We start from the raw sequence: 22,197 nt of genomic DNA on the forward strand, positions 1-22,197 counted from the left end.
CACTACCTTAGACTTGCTCCCCTTGTCGCAACGGGTTGAGATAGTTCTAAGCTTTTGTTCTCTTTTACCGCGAGCTAGCGCCACGGGTCTGCACCCTGTTCTAGATAATTTAGATTAAAAAGACGGTCGGAGCGTCTGCAATTTAATGGCGGTTGCCTACCATGAGATTCATCTCAAGTCAGCACGCGCTGTCTAGACGCATGGCGAGTAGAACAGCGGACAAAAAGGCGGAGAGGCCTGCAGACGATCAACACTCTTGCCATCTCCTCGCAGCACGTATTGCAAAAGCGCTCCGTAGTTCACGTTACCCCGATCGAGCAGTTGAAAACTCTCTGAACTCTAGGCTCTCCGCATTGCTGCAGCGTTCCAATTCTTCTGTTTCCGCACGTTGTGCACGGTCCCACACCGCAGCAGGCTCTGAGAAAGTCGGATTCACATTGCCCCAGCACAAGACTTCACCCACTAGCAAAAAAGCAACCATGCGCTTACCGAGCACGATAAAGAGCTGCAAGGCCATACGTGCGCATGGTGCCTTCGAAGTATGATCCCAGGTCCTCAACCGAGCGGCTGACGCTCTTCAAGAAAAAACGCAATGTCGTGGCAGCACTAGGGTGCCTACATGTTCGCGCCGCTCCGCTGTTTAGGGTGGCGACAACGTTTGTGATACCTGTTGCCGACAAACCAGTGTTGCCTACCTCGTTACCATGGCAACCTCCGCTGTTTGGTTGACCATTTTGTCACACTCGCCAGTCGTGCGCTCGCGCTACTCCGCTAATCCTCGTTAGGGCTAGGGAGCGCCCACCGCTCTCGTTCCGACGGCGAGGTTTCGGCATGCGATGCCGGTCTTTTGCGTTCCATTTTGTCGAGGGGACTCCCGTTTCGATAGACGCAACGCATACTTCCTGCTCGAAACTTTAAAGTATGAAACACCCGAATAAAGAGAGCGACAGCCACGACGACCGCCATCCCGCTGAGCCTCCGACTCGTCCGACTCCTCTTATGAACGGAAACGGAAGTGGCCTCACAGTGTTGCCGGTGTGTCGAAACTACGAAAACTCAACTTTGTGTACGTTTAGCCAAATAAGAAGTGGGTCAAAATGGCGGTGGGAGAGGATCTGGGAAAGGGTAACAAGAAGTTGGCGCCACCCTAAAGCGAAGCGGAATCATGTAGGCACCCTAGGCAGCACCGAATTCCTTTTCAAGTGCCACGTCCGTCGTTGGAAAGGCTAATCCTAAGCCGTCTACTCCTGCCCGCCCTTCACACCCCGTCCACACGAAAACATCACTTTCTGCGTTAGCAGTGCCTTTGCCACGCTACTATAGAAAGGGGTGACTTTTTTTTTTAAACCGCTCGCAACATTTAAGCAGCTGGAATAGATAGTTGGGCTAGTTGTCATATGTTCATAATTAAAGATAGTGCGAAAAACACACGGACACTGAGGACAAAAAACCTAAAGGACAAGGCGCTGACTATCAACTGTTTTATTATAAAAGAAACACGCGGGCATAGGATCTTCTTTCCCTTTTACGGTTTTTTCGCTTCTCTTTTTCGCGTTTCTTCAAATAAGATGTTATACATGGTTCAAAAAAGCCATCACACTGGTCCTTATATTCACAAATAGTTGACTCATGCACGTTGTTGTTTTTTTGTTTTTTGTTTTTTCCCCTCGTGGTAGGCCTTAGTTGTCTTAGGAGATAATTGAGGCCTACTTTATAGTAAAAAATAAAACAACGTGCGTGAGCCAACGATCTGTGAACATCAGGGGCAGTGAAATACTTTTTTTGGACGTTAGATAACTTCTCATTCGAGGAAACGAGAAAGATGAAGCGACCCCACAGTGAAAGAAAAAGAGGACCCTATGCTCGGCGTATTTTCATAATATCAAAGTGTATAATTAGCGCCTTGTTCTGTGTGCAAGTATCTTTCCTCTGTGTCCTGTTTTTCGCGTTGTTTTTTTGTTTTTTTTTTATTTAAAACTATTGGGTATGAAAAAAGTGCCCTTGAGGGCACCAAACTAAGCAGCAAAGTTTGCTGTTCTCCAATGTCGCTATATATTTATTCACATACACCAATATTTTTCAGACAGAATGCATTATTAATGACATAATATAAAACACAATTTTGAAGGAAAAGGCAAAAAAGGGCACGGTCGTGTTTGCGCGGGCAGTGTTGCGCAGTGTGCATTTCTAAAATGTCAAGAATAAGAAAAAAATAATGAGGACAACACGCAATAACTGCGTTTTGTTCCTCTTTTTTATCTTGAGTTTTTAAGAATGAGGTGATTTGGTGCACTGAATCTTTTGCTGAGTTAATAGTGCCCATTGGCTAATAACAATACACGCATATTTGCACCCTTTTTATTGTTTCTATTTTCCCGCGCTTCCTCGAAGGCGAAGACTCGGAAGAAATGTCCTGTGCCGGCCAGATGGAGACATTCCTCAATGTAGCGGGGCTCCAAGAGGTACGTTACCGGAAAGTTCACCTACTTCCTTGTGATCACGGGCATAGGATATTGTGAAATGAACAAATTGTTTTTTTTTTTCGTGGTGAACAGGTGATGCGCTGTGCTCTGAAGTGCTGGGCGTCACAGTTTCGACATTCCGCACTTGAGTACAAATGGTACGTATTTGTGGAACGCCCACCTGCGCTCGACTTCCGTAATGCTCCAATATTTCCTAAAATATGAATGTCACTAGGGCCTCGAGACTGGGCCTAGGTCAACCAATGCGGGCCATACTGTATTCCCGGTCATGTGTAGGCCGTTTCGAGATAAACCATACACCAACGCGCGGATCTGACACCAGGCACCAGAGTTGTTGTTGGCACGACGCATGCTCTCACGCTTTTTAAAGCGGTAGCTTTATAGTGCACGCGGCTGCCGTTTAACATGCATTCATAAGTAAAGCTTGTAACTTCTCTGAATACCCTCGCTCGCCGTCGTATACCCACCTATCTCTTGTGGAGATAGGTGCGTATTTACAAATACGCACCTATCTCGACCTACAAACAACCATTACAAATATTGTGCCAACCAACCTCAGGAGCCGCGTAAGACGGAATTGTGAAGGTCGTTCTGTCCTAACCGCTAAACGGTCTCGAAAGAAACGGCAGCCGGTGCCAGGAATCAAACCCCAGTCACCGGCGTGGAAGCCGAATGCGCTGCTGAATAATGTATGGTCCCGTAAATCAGGAACGGGAGGAGCAGAAGTAGGAGGTTTGATAAAAAGCGCAGAGCGGAGAAAAGTGGAAAGGGCGAGAATAAAAGGAGCAAAAACAGGTGGTGTAGAACAATCGCGCGGAACACGAAGGAGTGTAAGGGACAGGAAAGCGCGCTTCCCCTTTCTTGGTGACCCAGAAATTACGGTGCAATGTTAACATAGCAGCTTGGGCGAGTTGGTTGCTCAAATTAACACACACTATAGTGCACTACAGCAAAAGTACACTCACACCGTACGCTCACTCGTTAGAGACGAAGCAGAAAGGTAAAATTAAACGAACCGCGCTGACTCACAACTCATGCTTATGTACTTTGTCTTCCTCTTCGATGGCTGAAACAGCCGAATTTCCCTAATCGCACGCACCTTTCTCCTAGACGCCATGAAATTTTGTTCTTTTATCTGTCAGGCTCAAAGATGGTGCACTAATACAGATTTTATAATTGCTGGCGATGTGTTAAGCTACAATTATATCCCTCGTTAGTTGGTTACTGTGCCTACCTAAATTTGTACAACATGGCAGGTGAACCTCTCACCCCCAAATATTGCAGTGTATGCACAGGTGAACAGAGTTAGCTCTCGTGCTCTTGTGCAATGCACTTCAGTTAAAGGGCTTTGCATCCGGGTGGTCTAAATGGAGGTGCGCGCAGTGTCACGAAGAGACACTGCGCGCAGAAAGCTGTGACGTAGTCTGCATCAAAATCCTACCCTATGCACCACCTGAACTAAGAGCACTACCCACCGCAGGCACTGAAAGACTTGAGGTCATCCTGCCCTAGACATCACCCGAACGAAGCGCGCCACCTACCCCCTAAAGGCACCGCGTTTAAATGTTCTTGGCAGAATAACCAAATTAGCAGCAATTTTTTCTAAACAAAATCTGGGCTTTCCACACGTAGTTTTTATAGCTTGTGTAGATAATTCAGGCTTACGTGTAGAAGGCGCAATGGCATATAGCAGGCTGGCAAGTGAGGAATTACACGCACTAAACTAGCGAGCAAGCTCTGCGATAACAAATTGTATGACACTAGTCTTCGTGACTTTCCTCTGCATCAGCACGTTCTACGACCATTACAATCTGATGATATTTGAGCAGGCAGCACGGGCAGCCGCTGGAAGCACCCATGGCGGTGTTGGTCCAGGAGATGGTGCAGTCTGACGTGGCCGGAGTCCTGTTCACATGCGACCCTGTCAGCGGCGATCCCACGAGGCTTGTCATCAACGCCAACTACGGTCTCGGTGAGGTACGGGAATCAATCATCTTCACTGGTAAGCGGGTAGAGCGCAATATCCGCGTACATCTCAATCACACTTCGCGAGTATGCATGACTACACGGCATCGGATACTATCACGGCGGTCTAACGGCCCGGCGTGCCACTACATTCCGCCCTTCGGGTAAGAATGCTTTGCATCCGACGCCACGCGCAACGGTGTTCCCTCTACCTTCATGTCAGTTTTGGTACGACCGGCACTGGTATACCGGGTTCTTCTAAGCAATATTTGTCGTTTAAATACATAAATTACGCACTATTAAACGCTCAGTCTTTGGTCACAAATTTCGCCAGTCCTCCGGACTAAATGACCAAGTTTTAAAGCTTCTTGATTTTTGATTCAAAAGTAATTGGTGATTTGGGGAAATTTTTATGGAGATAATGAGCTCTTTTTCGGTAGCCGGTGCAAGTCATCTTCATATATCTCCGTTCACCACGATTTCATCAATAAAAGTTTCTCAAAATCGCTCATAACTGGGCAACAGACTTCGAAGTTTTGTAATCAGGTAGTAAGCTGAGCTACTTGGTATGCATTAAACATGATGAAATGATGAAAGGCGAAAAAGAAGCAGCCTTTTTGCGGTCCTTTGGGTGTGACTGAATTATATGCCCACGAGCCGGTGTCTCTGTCATCTCGCTTCATGTTCCTTTTCTTCACGCATTACATTTGAGTTGTGAGTACGCGCTTCTCTTCCATTCTCTTCTTACCTCGTCTGTTCTATTTGTTGGTGCGCGGTCTTTTATCATGTTCGAAGTTGTGACTGAAAATCTTATAAACATCCGTCGGCATCAAAACTACAATTTTTTTTAGATAACAAACAACTTATTTTTTTTTTCGAAATGTCGATTTTAACCGATTTAAGAAGTGTGATACCAAGGCGTGAAAAGTTTCGCTTACTAGCCGAAGCTTGTGCAGCCGACTTTTGTTTCCTAACGTAAACATGACTGAAGCCCGACATCAAAGGCACAGTATAGTGTTTTCCCCTTCTTTAAAGTTTAACGTTTACAGGTGTGATTAGAAGTTGCGTGGTGGAGCACTCATTGCTGGATGATTTCAGATAAGATCGACCAAAAGGTGGCCGGCCGACATTTCTAAATCAACTCATGTTTTTATATGCCATTATCTAGTGTCTGGTATAAACGAATCCACACTTAATTATAACCAGGAAAAAAATTTGGGGACAGGTAAAATCGTAAGGCATGAAGAGGTGGACAGTTGCATTAACGCGCACTGATGGAGGGGGCACACTTGAGAGTGAATAACTAAAACGATAACATTAGGAGAATTCTTATACGTTTTAGACGCAAACAATGGGTACAGCTTGCTTGTAATATAAAGCATTATTGTTTATGCAAATATTATTTATTTTTCTAAAATTTGCCAAACATGCCTGCTCGAACGACAAATGGCAAAATTTGTAGGTCTGTATCTCATGAAGTAACTTAATCATAATCATTTCCTTAGCAGACAGTATCCTACTTATATGTGGCTAATATTTAAAAAATAAATAAGGTATCTCAGTGATAACTTGTCTTGATATATTTAGGCCAACACGGGAAAAATATCAAACAACGAAAAAATACGGTACAAATTAAAAAAAAAAACACCACCTTCGGTTTTTTTTATTTGGGTACCGTGTCATGCACTATTTCGGCATTCATTTCTATTATAAACATGTTGCAATTTTTTATTGAGAAAGAAGACACAACTCCCCAAAGTAGGGTACTTTTTCAAAGCCTACACTTATCAGTGCCAGTGCCCTATGCGAGAAGTGACTCTGACTTCCAGTTTCAGGAAACTAACACACATCTTTCATGCATTTTTATTCAGATCAGGTCACTGACAACTAGAGCAATCGGTTACACACTAAAAGTGAGGAGAAACTATATACGGAATTTTACATACAGCGTACAAAGAGGTATCATATTAGAGACTAGTAAATCGAGAAAAGATGATGCAGTGTGAAGTTTTAGATTCCGGTATAATTTATATTAAAAATAAAAAAAACAGCGTTACTTCCACACAAAAAAATAAAGATAGAATACTAACTTCTTTAGGTTAGTTATGTATTGCCCGGACCAACCATTTCAGGTGAGCGGGTGCCACCCCGCCAGACTGTATGAGCTTCGATACTCTCGTTGAACGAATGGATCGCGGCCAGTCGAAATATTTTATCCTGCGCGAGGATAACGTTTCGTGATTCTCGTATGGTGATCGAATAAACATTATAAGCTATCACCAAGTAAAATAGTAGACTAAATACCCCGCGAAGAAAACTGTGATAAATGAGATGGGTCCCTGCATTCAAAATGAGCAGTCCTTGAGGCATCAAATTCGGCACTTTACACTAAGGTTTTCCTCGATGTACCCATTTAATAAAGTTTCTTCTAACCAGATCCGATTGCCCGTGCTACATATATGTGACAGGTTCCTTCTATTGATGACTTTCACAGCCGCTACGCGTGTCAAGACTGAATGCCAGGAAAGCGCGCACCGTCAGCCACTCTTCCAGATACGCAAGATGCACCCAGTTTCTCGAATACAGGGTGTCACAAAAGAATATTTACACGGTCTTTTTTACCGCAAAAATAAACTAGGCATCGCTGAATTTTCAGAAAATCACTTATAACTTTTGATTAAGTTATCGGATCGGTCTGAAACTTTTGCATCTGGTTGTGACCGTTAGCGCTACCTTTGAGCAGAGAATGAGCGTTCGGCGTTGCCTAGTTTATTTTTGCGGCAAAAAAGACCGTGTAAATTTTATTTTCTGACACCCTGTAGAACGCTCACCATTGTCCTGGCCGTCTGAATTGCGTTTATTGAACGTTCTCTCAGGTGGCTCAGCGTAGCCTGGTACTTCACGAGTCCGCCAACTCTCGCATGCATTTTCTCATGTCCAGATGCAGAAAATAACCACTGGCTTGTAGGCAATCATTCTGTGCAAACTGCTGAAGCTGGTAGCGGTTCTTAAAATGGCTGGCAGCCCCGTCAGTTACGTACCTCACGCGCGAGTATACCGCGACGTTGTCTTCAAACCACTCTTTCACATTTTCTAGAGCCAAGCACGTGAGAGCGAAGTCGTCACACGGGTTCTCAGTGATGATAGCAACGCTATCATCACTGAGGCAGATACATTTCTGGATTAATATGCATCGCGAGGGAAACGAGTAGGAAACCAACACAAAAACACACCCTGAACTTTTAAATTCATAAGTCACACTGGGCTGTTTCAGACACACCAAGCAATTCGATAATAGGACACCGGGCACCTTAAAAAAACGACAAGTACATGAACAGTTACGCGTGTTCAAGGAGCCGAGCTCGCATTGAAACGTTAAGTTTTCACATTTCAGAAGTTTAAAGTTTTTCTGTCCTAATTTGTGACACTTTAGGAGTTCTCGACGGAGAAAGAAACAACAGCAGCATCATCTGAACAAAAAAATTTTTTTGCTTGCGAATTACCAGCAAAACCACCGTGTCATATTAGTTCTGCCATAATATAAAATTAACTGCAAAAGTGATTAACTTCAGATAAAAGATCTTGTCGTGCTTTTAAATAAATGGGGTCATTGCAGCTTGTATTTATTTTACCGATTGCTCGTCTACTAGATTATCAAAGTGAATTATGTTATTGGCCTCTTCACTTCTGGTTGGGCCTAGCTTGAGGGTCTCCCCACATTTTCCAAAAAAGTCAACCTGCTCCCAACAAAAACTAATTACTGCAATGATGGAAAGCTGTAACTTGTGACTGTCAAAAAAAAAGTTTTTTTGTGCAAGGCCAGATATAATTAATAGAGCAACAAGGCGACATATACGAATTCTGAAATCTCATTTATCGCGCAATATTCCATCATACACTTTTTACTAATTTCAATGCAGCATGACCTGTAGGCTTTTACTATACTCGGCAGATGCTCGTTAATCGTTTCTACGAGTCTAAATAAAACCGTACCAACGTTCAGCAGTCCCACTTAATCATAAGATGGGTCTTGATTAATACCTAAACTATTAATTTTTGTCGTGGTTTATGTGAAACATGTTATATTTTCGGCTTATGTAAACAATCTCGTACTCTTTCTACACGACGAGAAGCACCGCTCAAAAGAACAGGGCAGAAAATTGCAAAAAAAAAAGGAACAAGACACACAGACGCGATGTTCGTTCCTTTGTCCTGTCCCTTTGAACAGTTTTTCATCGTGTGCAACAATCATCAGCTAGCCCAACTTGCTGTAGTATCTTTTTTATGTACTGCCTCTAATGCTGAGGAATAAACGAGAAATAAAGTTTAAATAAGTGGGTGGACTGAATGTTACCGATATTTATCATTACACCTTTCTGACAATGCCCCAGTCCGTGGTGTCATCACTTGCTGAGCCAGACACGGTGACCCTGGAGCGCTCAGAGGACGGGCAGATGACTATTTCTTATAAGCACCTGGGCAAAAAGCAGCTGCAAGTTCTTGCCGCAGGTGACAGCTCCTCTACATTCGAGCCTGGTGGGCATAATATAAAACGGGTGATAAACGCGGGCTCAATCTCTCTTGCAGCGCAAGGAACAGAGGTTCAGATGGTCGATAACGCAGAGGAGTGCTGCATCTCTGAAGAACAAGCTCTCATTTTGGGCAGAGCAGCCCTGGAGGTGAGTGTGGTATGATATTTCAATACGGCGACTCAAGTTGGCCACTAATAAAACAGTTCAACTATCTCCACTCAATTCCACGGTTGTCTTGCGGTCCCAGCCACTTGGTTGCCTAGAACAGAGCGTGAACAATCGGCAATGGTTACGATACGAAAACACGACTTGCAGGGCTTTAGACACCTTATCGAAAAGCTGGTGTGATTTGTTTTAGTCTGTTACATACTGTTTGAGATTTTTGAAGGATAGAAAAGCGTTCTTTACGATTTTCAATAAAAATAAAGGTAACTCGCAACAAATTATTTTAGTAACGAGGTGGCTGAAGTGCCGTTGCCCTGCAGCTATTTAATGGCTCACGTGCGAGTAAACTATGGACGTCGACAGGTGGGGAGGCTGCATCCGGTGACGTCTGACCTTGACTTGGAGTGGGCAATTGCAGAGGGAAAGCTGTATCTGCTTCAGGTAAGTATTCGCAGGTATTATATGATCGCTTGCAGAATATGACAAACCGACCATGTATAATGAACGGTCCTGATCAAAGAGCCAGTGACATGGCCTACAAGAGTTCTTTTATGCGGTTGGAACTGAAGAATTGAAAAAGGCACGAATATTATCATGATCTACAAAAAGATTCGAGTTAATCTGGGCTCGCTCGCACACGCTGCTGCTAAAAGACGAAAGGTGGTGACTAGTAAGAAACTGAGTTATATTAGCGTGTCTTCTAGTACTGCGCTTATATAGACTGATAATTTAAACCTTACCTTAATTGTTTCACGGAACTCCTCTGGTTGGGTCAAAAACGGAAAAAGTAAGGACCATCACCAACCAGGTACTAAACAGTTAGGACCCCGATGTTTCAAACCCGATTCTGTGTTATCAACAGGGACGACCATTCGGCCGTGGAGAGCAGCAGCGTCTTTTTCATCTACGCCAGCGTTGTTTACTTCACTAGCTTTTTTTTTTCGTCAAGTGCCCTAACCCGTTGACATACGCCGATGGTACAGTGCCTGTCGACCTGTTGATATTCCCTGGCGTAGTCTGTACATGACAGGTTTCTATGAGAAGCCGTTGGCATGTGGATTTCAGCGCTTTTTATTCAAGTAGGCTAATTGGTTAGTTATTTGAGTTGCCCAAGCCCGTCGTTGCTCTGCATTGTTCGTCTTTGCCCGTAGGACATTCGAAACCGCCTCGGATCGGCGACGTGACAGCTACTGTACCCTGTTCGGCAGTCGCGTAAGCTGCTGTAACCTACCGCCATCGTACATGACCACTATGAAGGCGCATATAGACGTGGTGAGAGTAATTGAGTAGCCGACGAACTACCGCGAGGGAGATACTGCACCTAAGATTGCCGCGCTAGCTGGGCCAGTCACGTTTCCTTGCCAAAAGGAATAAAGGTCACTGTCTAAACAAATCAAGCGTACGCGCAACATTACCCATAGGTAATCTACACGGCGTTAATTTTGCCCTAATGTTCCATGAACATCAGACCCGGTTGGCGTGACACGAGAGGCGAGTCCGCCACCAACCGAACCACAACCAGCTAGTCCCAAGCAATGCCGCGCATTGTTCCAAAAGAAAAAAGTGAGCGAGGACGAGGAGAAAGTGGCCCCTCATCCCGAAAACTAGGCCAACCTCAGGAAAAAAAGATTCGGAGGGCAAGCCCTATTCAACCAGGAGGCTATGGTTCAGAAAGCCGCGCCTAGCTTGGCTTTGCTTGAGGGCGTGCTCGGGGGTATTGCCGGCGTGGCCTTGCGAATTCATGACTCTTTTTTTGCTTGAACTCGGGATGCGTGCGAACAGCAGGAAGAAAAACGTTCCGTACCAAAACCGGATTTTGGATTGTAAAACAAGGTTGCCCAACACAAGTCCCGAAGAATCACCCGTGATCACCGAAAAACGGCAAAGTGCGTCCTGGTGCTCGCGAACTGTATCCGGACCCGCTTTGCAAACACAGCTCAATCGCAATTGTGACAGCACCACAACACCTTTATGCAGCCTTCAGATAGGTGCACATAGACGCTTGAGTTTCATCTGCATGTACATGCAGATGCTGTAAACTTTTCACACAACGTTTTGTAACAATCTTTTTACGATTTGAGATCACATTTTATCAGTAGTTCAAAAACTGCTGCGAACGTACCAAAGAAATTATAGAGAATACGTAAAACGTTTCCCCACTCGGCCATTTTAGATTTACGTCACCTCTTTGTCTTTGTTAACCACAACTGGCAGCTTTTTGCTTCCAAATAGTTAATATATTTACATCAATGATTTCGCACATTTTGAGATTGTTTCTTCATTCTTTCTTTAAACACACGGAGAAGCAAATTAGCCAGTTAGGTGAGTTTCGCCGCGGCTGGACTGTATGTAAACAGTTCGTACTGCAGACAAACATGTGACGATTCAAGTTCTCACCTCAGCCACTTCTCATATAAGCATGCGTAATGCAGGCATCTGTGCGTGTAATATTCGCTCAAAACGTGTCAGAAACTGCAAATTAGCAACCGTTTTGCAGTTACAAAGCTACCACTGGACAGCGAAACACAAGTCTCCATGGCTGCCAGTCGTCGTGCGAACTGCTACTTAAACATTAATAGAACAAATTTGAACCCCAGTCTCGGTGTTCCTGTGTTCCCACGACGAATCACTTTCTTCCTTCAACAGGCGCGGCCCATCACTTCGCTTCACCGCGAGACGGACTTTGAGATTGAGCACGAATTGGACTCGGCACTGCTGTCAGAAGATGAATTCTACACGAGGGCCAACGTCGCGTGAGTGCAATCCTACACTGCTATGCTCCATGTATGTAAAGCGGTTTCGTACACTCACTTGACCTTCTACATACACTTCAGCTATCAGAAACCAGTGCCATCTTTGTGTGACCTTGTTTTGCCTATTGTTGAATGCATGCTCAGTGCTGTTTTAGGTACCCACCCACAATCCCCAACTTATCTGCATCCGTCCCTGCATTTCCCGGCTAGATTTAACGGAGAAATTCACGTCACCGGGCGTCGCGCGCCAATACACGAATCGTTTTCCTGCTTAAATTTGCGGGAAAATTTGCGTCATTGACCTAAATAACAATTGGGTTAGCCTATCCAATTTATCGGTGAAATTGACGTCACGTGGCCAATACCACAATTCAGTTTCTCTACTGAACCTAACCTTAAAATTCACGTCACGTTTTCAAAATTTCATTTTAGTTCTAGCGATAAATTTATCAGTGAAATCGGTGTCACGTGACCTGATATCACATTACACATAACCAATTCGGTTTACCCACCCAGTTTAGGTATGTAATCGACGTCGCATGAGCTAAACACCAATCCCATTTCTTCGCTATATTTCGCGTCAAAATTGATATCGCGTGACTTCTCCATCAGTTAGGTTTCCCCGCTAGAATTAATAAAAATATGTACTTCACTCTCCAAAACAGCCGTTTAGTGTCTTCTAAACTATTTGAAAGGAACCCTCCTTAAATACTACATTTTCATCATTTCAAGCCTAGAGCTAAATGCCATTCCAATATTTTCATAATTATGATTAGTTTACTCTCATTAAGAATGTGCTGAATTAAATATATTTTTTATGAGTGGGTGCCATAATTGAGCAATGTTCAAAGCGTGGGCTCCGAATCTGTGCCCCCTTATCTTTCGCGAAGAACTAAAATCGTGATGGTCTGCAGTGAACCGTTTCGGAAGCGTTGCTGAAGCTCGTTACAAGCTCGCGCTCAACGGACTCAAATATGGTCGCCAACGAAACTTGTCCCTTACAACCTAGAAACCCCGGCCTTCACGCGCTTCGTTCTTTCAGTATTTTGGCACTCGTCTTGAGTGCCGAGCTGAATATCGAGCATGAGATGTTGCACGGCATCGGTTAACGCCGGGATCTCACGGCTTATAGACCTTTCCAAAAAAGAGCGTGTGGCCGGTGCTATATTGAGTGTTCGTGCGTATCGCGCGTGCTTTCCTCGCTTTCCGACGCGACGAACACGCACGTGCTGGGCTGTGAAGATCGCACGTTGTACTGTGATTTTGTAAACATTGGAAAGGTGTGTACATCCTACAAAAGACAGTCTGCAAAACAGATTCGATCGCAAGTCACCACGAGATCCGTGCTTCGAAAGCCGCATGTCAACGAGTTTAAGAAGAAACTTGGTACACGGCATTCAAACAACGGATATTGCGGTCACTCGTGCTTGTAGTCTCCTTGGCCGTGTTCCGAAATTTACTCAATCCTACCCCAGGGTAAGGGTTTTGTACCTTGGTGTTTCAAAACCTACCCGCGTCCAGCGCTTTTCAATCTGTGCTGTCACGTGATACGATCCGCCGGAGTAACTCGGATCCATTTGGGTAAGATTTGGAACACAGCCTTTGTATGAAGCACGAGCTGAGTGACCCCGGCATTAAGAGTAACCACAGCTGCACACCAGAACGCCTCTTCAAATTGTGCCAGCAGCAGACCTATTCAATAACCAACCTAGCTTCTATCCGACTCGAAGGTTCTGATAGGGTCCGCTGCGGGGCAATGCAAATCATCGTGTAGAGACAGGCTCCGAAAATCGCACGACCTCGGGCACTACCTCCAAGATAGCAAAGGCCTGGCGCTGAAGTTTTGACGCCACCTGTTGGCAGCCAGATGGAGCTCGATTGAGGCATTCCGCTCAGATTCGTATTCTGAGTGATACAAGTTGAACTCAGCGCTGGTGTCCAACCTGTGCCCCTTGCTTGCCTCCAGTACGTGGCTGGGAAAATCCAACACGACAACCTGGCTACCGTGGAGGTGCAACTTCAAAACAGAAGATCGTGATTTCAACAAATACACTTAAGAATGCCCAGACGATCTACAAAATCCTTCGAAATGCGCACGGTCTGCCAGAGCAGACTTGGAAACGGCACAATAATGTACGCTTCTCGAGTATTCCCAGTTTTGAAAATTCGAATCCATCCCCTGGAGACTTTCTCCGCCAGCTTTTCAGGTTACGCAGGATAATGCACCTAACTTTATTTGTACCGCTTGAAAAGAAATATTCTTAAAACCTTAGAGTGGAGGCCGTAGCTTTCCTACGAGACTTCGCTTCTTCAGCTAAACGTCGGCAGACATTGTGAAGTTGCTGTATACTGTTTTTTTTAAAGTTTTACCGCTTTTTATTATTTTAACGTGCTTTCCTAGAATTCATTTTACAACGTGCACATCTGGTATACTTATATCTACCAGGACAATTTTGTTGCACAGATGAGATTTCAAAAATTACCCAATTCTAATCTATTAGACGTTTCGTAGGTAATTGAATTATCTATAAATATATAAAGTAATCTATTCAATTAAATGTATTTTTACGAATCCGTTTACTGGGCTCTAGAAGTTCTGCTTCCTCTATCAGAATATTTTTTGGTGGAAGTGTTGAAAACCGAGGTTCTGGTGAAGTAGCCTAAACGTAATGACTGTAAAATATTGGCGAGGCTTAAAACGGGCTGAGCATTACCAGGACATAGAGCAATTGATGAAAAACAAAGTTGTATCGTCGACTGAAGTTTTTTGTTGAAAGAACAAACAAACTTCAGATATCAGAGGAGTTGCTAGTTTTTATTTTAAAAGCGCATACACATTTTTCGATAGTGCGACCGATGCTCCGCTGCCAGAATCAATCCTGTTCAAACTAATTTTAAATCCATAGTATATGTGAAGGCGAAAAACAAGTTCGTCGTCCAATAGGAAAACAAAATTGCATACGACTTTGGGGTCACAAAACAGTACAGCCAGTTCTGGATTGCCTATAATTTACTTTATGTTCAAATAAACCTTCACTTGCAAAGATTCTTTGATTAGTGTAGTTTCCTTCCTCTAATCTTGACATTTTTGTGTTGATGAACTGGGACAGTAAAGCAACTTGGCAATATAACCATGTATTTTATTGGAGGCTCATTTTTTATATTTTTACCTTGTAATTCAGAAATTAGCAGATATTCCATGAAATCGCAAAGCTTTACTTCGAATGACCCGAAACAAAATTTAAAAACAGTTTGACAACTGTTTTTCTTTTTTTTTTCTCGATTATAAATATACTTTTTTTTTACTATCTTTCCTTTTGAGAAAATATAAGATCAGAGGGGATATCTACCCTCTAGATGCTCATACGTAAATCTGTACTTCCACGGACGGTCAATGGGGTAAACTCGAAACGTTTATTTGTTCTTTTCACACTCTGGGACCCTTGTTGCCTACTTCTAAATTACTGGAATTATGTTCATGCCACATTAGAGCCCCTGTAATTCTAACATTTCCAATTTTCCGACGCAGTGGGGCTCATATCGGGAGCTTGTGTTCTAGGAATCGTCGCCAAAATTAAAGACAGACTGTATATTGACGTCGCGTCTTAGGCGGGTGTCTCTTCGATCAAATATTCAGTGCTTCTACCTGCCTAGCGTTCCGAGTTATCGGTGTTTACATTAATGTGCATACGGAAGCGTTTTTCGGGGTTTCGGGGCATTCAATCAGGCCTTCTGTTGAACAAACAGACACAGGTTTACCCAACCTCCTGGGAACACGTGCATGAACTGAATACTTGTCAAACTTGCCGGCATCATTAAAAAAATGGCTCCAGCAGAAAGAAGCAGCCATGCGGGCAGTTGGGCCGTGTACCGCGTGAAATAAAATCGTGGATAAAGGAATTTTCCCAGAATGGTGCATTTTTGTTCCTCAAGAAGAGCTAAAATTCAAAGTTCTCCGTTTCTTCTTTATCTTTTTAGAGATCCTTGCAGCGCCCAAGCATTACAGCTGGGGAGTGGGTATATATATAGAGAGAGAAAAAAGAAATCTCAAATAGTACTCATCATCAGCACACAACATCACACGAAATATGATAATCAATAAAACAAAAATCAAATTGCGCACATTTCAGCTCAAAACTGCGAATTATAAAAATGTTTACAAAAAATCACAAATAACGCATGTCATTGACAAGCAACAGCCAAAAAAGCAAGTTCATAACGCATTGATCGCCCTTAAAAATGAATCACTATCGGATTATATGACATCTGCAGGCGGGTGGTTCCAGAAAGGTATGGTGCAATAAGATATCGTATAATATCGAAGCAAGTATGAAAGAAAACGTTTTATATTTGGTTCCACCTCATATTTCACAATTTTCCTTGCTATGGTCCGTCCTGTTCGAGATGTAATGAGGGCATTTAAGGTATATACCTTAATTGTTTCCAGATAAAGTTTAATACATTGAATGAACAAGCTGCAGTGTACTATTTTCACGTATTTTATCAAGAGTTGCTATAGCAGAGCTGGATTTTATTTAAGTAACACGTGTTTCTCGAGAGTATTTGTTAAAAAAAAAAACTATCTTACTGCACGGTTTTGAGTAATTTCAATCTTATGTATGAGGTAATTTTGGTGAGGTTTTCACCCAGCGCTTGCGTATTCTGAATGTGGTCTTAGCAGTGAATGATGTGCCGCCTCTTTTAAGGTCCGAGGGGTAGTACGAATGTTTCCGATGACTAAATTCAGTACTTTCACAGCTTTATTTAAGATCATCGCTATGTGCTGATGAAAAGAGAGCCTTGCAGAATTAATGACACTTAGGTATTTATTTCTGATAATTTGCGCAATGGGTCTTCTTCTATAATATAAGAGGAATAAATTATGTTTCCTTTTACTAAATTTGACGTGGACGCATTTTCCTGTATTTGAACGTAGATCCGAAGTTTGGCGTCATAAACTGAAGCATTTGAACTCATCCCGCAAAGCCGCATTAGTAACATTTTTTGTGGTTTTGTAGATGATACAGTCGCCCACAAATAATTTGATATTGAAAGAAATAAAAAAAAATGTATATCGCTAATAAAAAGTAAAAATAGTAGCGGCCCCAAAACCGACCCCTGAGACCTTCCCGAAGTTACGTCTACGAAGTTAAAGTTCTATCCCACCAGAACAACGCACTGTTTTGCTTACTCTTACGAAAGTAATCTTCCATTCACCTATGTATATTAATATCAATCTTTAGAGCGCTCGTTTTCCTCATTAACAACTGGTGAAAAACAGAATCAAAGGCTTTGCTAAAATCTAAAAAATGGAATCCGTTTGCAGCTTGATTTCAGCTGCGCTAGCGAGATCATGCTAAAGTAATAATAATGGAGTACCGCACAAAACACATTCACAAAACCCGTGTTGATTTGGACACAAAAACAGATTTACTTCTAAATGCTTAAATAAGTTTACTATACACAATATCATCAAATAACTTGCACTATGTACAACTGAGTGAAATGGGCCTATAGTTGCCTACAAACGATTTCGATCCATTCTTATGAATTGGTAATACATACCTTTGCTTTCATTCTTTGGGCGGTAGTGCATACTCAAGAGATTTACAAAATATGATGCGTAAGTATTCCGACACTATACGTGTGTAGGCTCTCAGTACATCGGCCAATATCTTCTCTGAACCAGCTGCCTTTGTTTTATTTTAGGGAATCTAAACACTTTCTTATTCCCTCGACTGCAACAGTTAAATGTTCTACCTCATGAGCAGGAGTGGGAAAAAATCCGTAGCCACAGCTTTTGTCAAATATTGATTAAAATGATCGTTAAAACAAATAGACTTTGCAAAATTGTCAGTTATTACTTTACCGGAATCAGTAATGCTCTGGATGTCTGTTTTTTTCCTTTCGAGTTTTGTGAAGATAGCTCCACAACGTCTTCGAATTTGAGTGGCTAGCGTTCACTAGTCTAGAGACATAATGTGTGCTTCCCGGCACATATGACATTTTTATAATCTTAGTCTAGCTTTCTTACACGAAGCTAATTGTTAACACAAGGATTCTTTTTATACGCTTTATACATACGTGAGCGTTGTTTTACTATCGTTTTAACCCAATGATTCATCCAAGGCTTATCGGGCTTCGCCTTGTCTATCGCATGTTGAAAAGGAATACGTTTGTCAACGAGGGCTGACAGTAGATTTTAAAAGTTAATCCACGGAGAACCCGCATCTTCAGTCAAAGATCTTGCCACATAAAGATATGATTCTTCATATAGCTCATTACTAATTTCGGTATAGTTAGCCTTACTGCACATATACACTTTTAACGTTTTAATTGACGGAAACTAAGTGAGGCACAATAACGTTAGCAGTAACTATGTTGAGATCACTTATTTCAGGCAAAACACTCATACACTGAGCAACACTGCAGGATCATTTGATGGAACATTGGTCCACGTGTATTGGTCAAAACATACTGCTCAAAAGCATATGTATTATTTATATCATAAAATATTAAAGAAATTCCACTGTGTGGTATATTTTCATCCCATTTTAAATCTGATAAAAATAAAATTCCCAGCTAAAAAAATACGGTCGTCAGGAAGCGTTGGCGATATAGAATCTAGTCAGCTGATACCCTCTACACTGCCTCGAGGAGGACGATAAAAAGAACTCAATGGCATCAGTCCGCTCTTAAGAGTGCTCAACCTACATCATACAAATTCAGCGTCATTACAGTGAATATTGGCACGCGCGTTGCCGAGCGAGCACGTGCGTGGCCGAACGGTTACCATGCTTGGCTGGCGCGCGGAAGGTTCCAGTCAGTGGAATATTCTTTTATTTATTCTTTCAACTTGGTATTCTCATAAGTTCGAGAAAATTGTCGTCCGATCGAGTTCCGAATGTTCTGCGCGCCGAATGTTCTACGCGCCGAATGTTTTACGCCGAATGTTCCACAAACTCAAGCGGGCACATAAGGGACTCTGAATGGAGAGCGGAGTCAGTCTCACCCCAGCGCTTGATTCTGCTTTTTAGCCGACATCAACGACTGCGACGCTAACCTTCTTCTATTTTGCTTTGGGCACAAGTTCGCCCAAATAAACGTTTAGCTTCTCCTGTTTATATCCGCTTCATTATTTGTCATTCGTGACATTTTGATGGAGGTGCAGGGTACCGCATTCCATACCCGTGAAACGTACACCTCAGAAGATCTGTCGGGCCTGATCCTTTTCCAGTCCCGGAAAGCAAATCCCCGTCGAGGAATCTGAGACCCTAGCCAACCGCCGCAACTAAGGCCAGCCTTCGGAGTTAGAACAGCCACCAAAGCAGCCGAGGAAGAAGACGGCGACTATGAACACCACGTCACAGCGAGACGGAACGCCACCGACGTCCATCGATATCTACGTGCAAGCCCAGCCACGGACACCGGCGACTTTCAATGGCAACCTTTACGACGATGTCGACGACTGGTTAAGTCAGTACGGGCGCGTAGCCCGGTTAGACGGAGTGTGGTTGTGTATGAGTGTGTGTGCGTGGGGGGGGGGGGGGGGCTGAGCAAAGCCTGCGGAACGTCTACTTCGCTTTGAAAGGCTCGGCCAGCACCTGGTACGGTTACCACAAAGCGTCGATTTTATCGTGGGAAGAATTCCAGGCCGAGCTTCGATGCATCTTTGCCAACCAGCAGCGATGACAGCGGGCCGAGAACTTTTGCAAGCAAGAACCCAAGAGCCGAACGAAAGCGTCACAAGCTTCGTCGAGGACGTCCTCTGCCTGATGAACCACGCTGACCCAAACGCCTCTGAAGAAATAAAGCTGCGGATCCTGATGCGGAGACTGAAGGAAAATATGTTCGGAAGCCTTGTGCGAGCCCCGCCTATCACAGTCGAAGGATTCGTTACTGAGGCCACAAACATCGTACGTGCCCTTCAAGCACGGGTCTCCCATTACCAGCGAATTCCCGGCTTCGCTTCCCTCTCGACTTCCAGCTGCAACAACCCGGATTTCCGTGAGATCATCCGGGACGTCGTGCGGGAGGGAATCGGGAAGCTTCTACCTGCCGCCGCAAGTCCGGTTTCACCCTCAATCGCAGAGATTGTTTGGAAAAAATTTCAGCAGGCGCTGCAGCCAGTTCTCTTCAGCACCACTCCTGAAACAGCTACGCTGACCTACGCCGAAGCTACTCGACGACCACCGCCCCTTGCTCATTCATATGCGGCGCCATCCCGACGTAAATTTCCAGCGCCGCAGTATTCCCGACGCCAGGAAGATCGGGCGTACGATCGCCCAGAACAAGCTGCGCCAAAGAAGAACCGACGTGTGGAGGATGGCCGATCGACGTCTGTTGTGCTATCACTGTGGGAAGCCGACCATATTTATACCGCCGTTGTCCCTACCGGCAAATAGGGCTGCGCGACTTCCACCCAAACGACCCACGCCCACGTGACGGTGAGCGACCGCGGGAGATCCAACAGTAACTCCGACGACCTCAGTCTCCCCCACCTGCACCTCGACGCGGGTCCCGGTCGCCGTCGCCACGACGTCCAGCTTCACCGATGCACCGATCCCGTCGTAAAAGCCTGTCGCTCCTGTCGCGCCGGGAAAACTAAGCGCGGCAACCCCTGGAGGTGAAGTTGCCGTAGACCGACGACGTAAAAGCCTCCGAGAACGCCGGTGGCCTCCCACTCGACCGACGACGTGCAGCAGAGCGACGCTTCTGCAATGGTGCCCAAGAGCCTCAATGTGACCATCGACAGCCGCGACCCGTCAGCGCTTGGGGACACCGGAGCAGACTTCTTCGTTCTTTAGTGGGAGGTGTTCACGCCATCTTCGGAAAGTGACAACATTATGGAAAGGTCCTCAAATCTGAACCGCTTGTGGGCACCTCACCACACCAGTCGGGAGATGCACTCCTCGCGCCGAGATCCACAGTGAGACGTGCGCTGTTAAGTTCGTCGTTCTGCAAGACTGTGCGAGGAATGTTATCTTCGGAATTGACTCTCTCTGCCAGTATGGCGCCATCATCGAAATTGGAGTGAACCACCTGATGCTACTAAAACGTGTTCCGCCTCCGGATGAACAAAAAGCGACATCATCCGTGGTCCAAGTCTTCGCAAACCACGTGAACTTAGCGCCGCGGCCGAGTATTTTCGATCCCATCGAGATGATGAAACTTCCTGGGGCGAAGTGCAGCTCGAGGGAAGCCTCCTGTTGCTAAATAGGAATCGGTACCGTAGGAGGAGTAACGAAACTTCTAAAAGGGCGCGCCATCGTCCTGGTTACGAATTTCCAGGAAGAGCCGAAGCACCTTACAAAAGGTATTGCCCTTGGCCACATCGATGAACTCGAGAACTTAGCCGCAATCGCTGCATTTTCGGAAGAGCCGACTTCATCGCAACACGAGATTACGTCGCCCTTAGAACTTGTAATCGACCCGAAGCTTCAAGCTACTGAACAGGGACGACTGCTTAACATGCTGAGCCAATTGCGCGAGTCTTTCACCGCAACATTAAGGGTACGACAAACAACGGTTGCGAAGCACCGCATCATTACTGACGACGACGCGTTCCCGGTCCACCAGTCACCGTACCGAGTCTCCTTAAAGGAAAGGAAGGTCATTCAAGATCAAGTTCAGAAAATGCTTGACGACGACTTCATTCAACCCTCAAGAAGTCTGTGGACGTCCCCAGTCGTCCTTGTAAATCAGAAGAAACCACCGATGAGACCGCCAGGAGTTCTTCAGCCTATTGCACCGCCATCTACCTTGTTCCAGCAAATCGGAATGAATTCGCTTAGACCGTTCCCATCATCGACGCAAGGAAACAAATGGATAATCGTCGCGCCCGATTATCTCGCATGGTAGGCCGAGGCAAAAGCCCTTCCATCCGGTACGGCTGTTGAAGTCGCCAAGATTTTCATCGAGTCCGTTGTCCTCCGGCACGGCGCCACCGAAGTCCTCATTACAGACCGTGGATCATCGTTCATGGCTCAGCTGACGCAAGAAATCCTTCGTCTCAGAAGCATCATCCACTGTCGAACCACAGCGTACCATCCGCAGACAAATCAACTAACGGAACGACTAAACAAAACTATCGCCGACATGATCTTCATGTATGTCGACGTAGAGCACAAGCCGTGGGACGAGGTGTTACCCTACGTGATGGTTTCTAATAACACGATGGTGTAAGAGACCACAGGACTAACACCATTTCAGCTGGTGCTCGGCAGAAAAGTAGCGACCGTGCTGGACGCGATGGTGACCCATGAACCAGCTGACGATGGAAGCCACGACGCCCAGGTT

The 22,197-nt window shown here is 44.7% G+C and overlaps 1 protein-coding gene across 1 annotated transcript in view; it reads left to right on the plus strand.

The window, feature by feature from the left end:
• LOC8031031 (putative phosphoenolpyruvate synthase) overlaps positions 1–22,197 on the plus strand; it is a 382,894-nt gene that overhangs the window by 210,958 nt on the left and 149,739 nt on the right. Inside the window, exons 16-22 of the mRNA XM_040212580.3 lie at positions 2,392–2,462; positions 2,556–2,620; positions 4,313–4,460; positions 8,840–8,957; positions 9,036–9,127; positions 9,509–9,586; positions 11,792–11,898. Of these exons, the coding sequence (XP_040068514.2) occupies positions 2,392–2,462; positions 2,556–2,620; positions 4,313–4,460; positions 8,840–8,957; positions 9,036–9,127; positions 9,509–9,586; positions 11,792–11,898 (679 nt within the window). The remainder of the gene's footprint in view (positions 1–2,391; positions 2,463–2,555; positions 2,621–4,312; positions 4,461–8,839; positions 8,958–9,035; positions 9,128–9,508; positions 9,587–11,791; positions 11,899–22,197) is intronic.

This window comes from Ixodes scapularis, unplaced genomic scaffold (genome assembly GCF_016920785.2).
Source record: "Ixodes scapularis isolate PalLabHiFi unplaced genomic scaffold, ASM1692078v2 PGA_scaffold10__122_contigs__length_95168666, whole genome shotgun sequence".
Classification (NCBI taxonomy): domain Eukaryota; kingdom Metazoa; phylum Arthropoda; class Arachnida; order Ixodida; family Ixodidae; genus Ixodes; species Ixodes scapularis.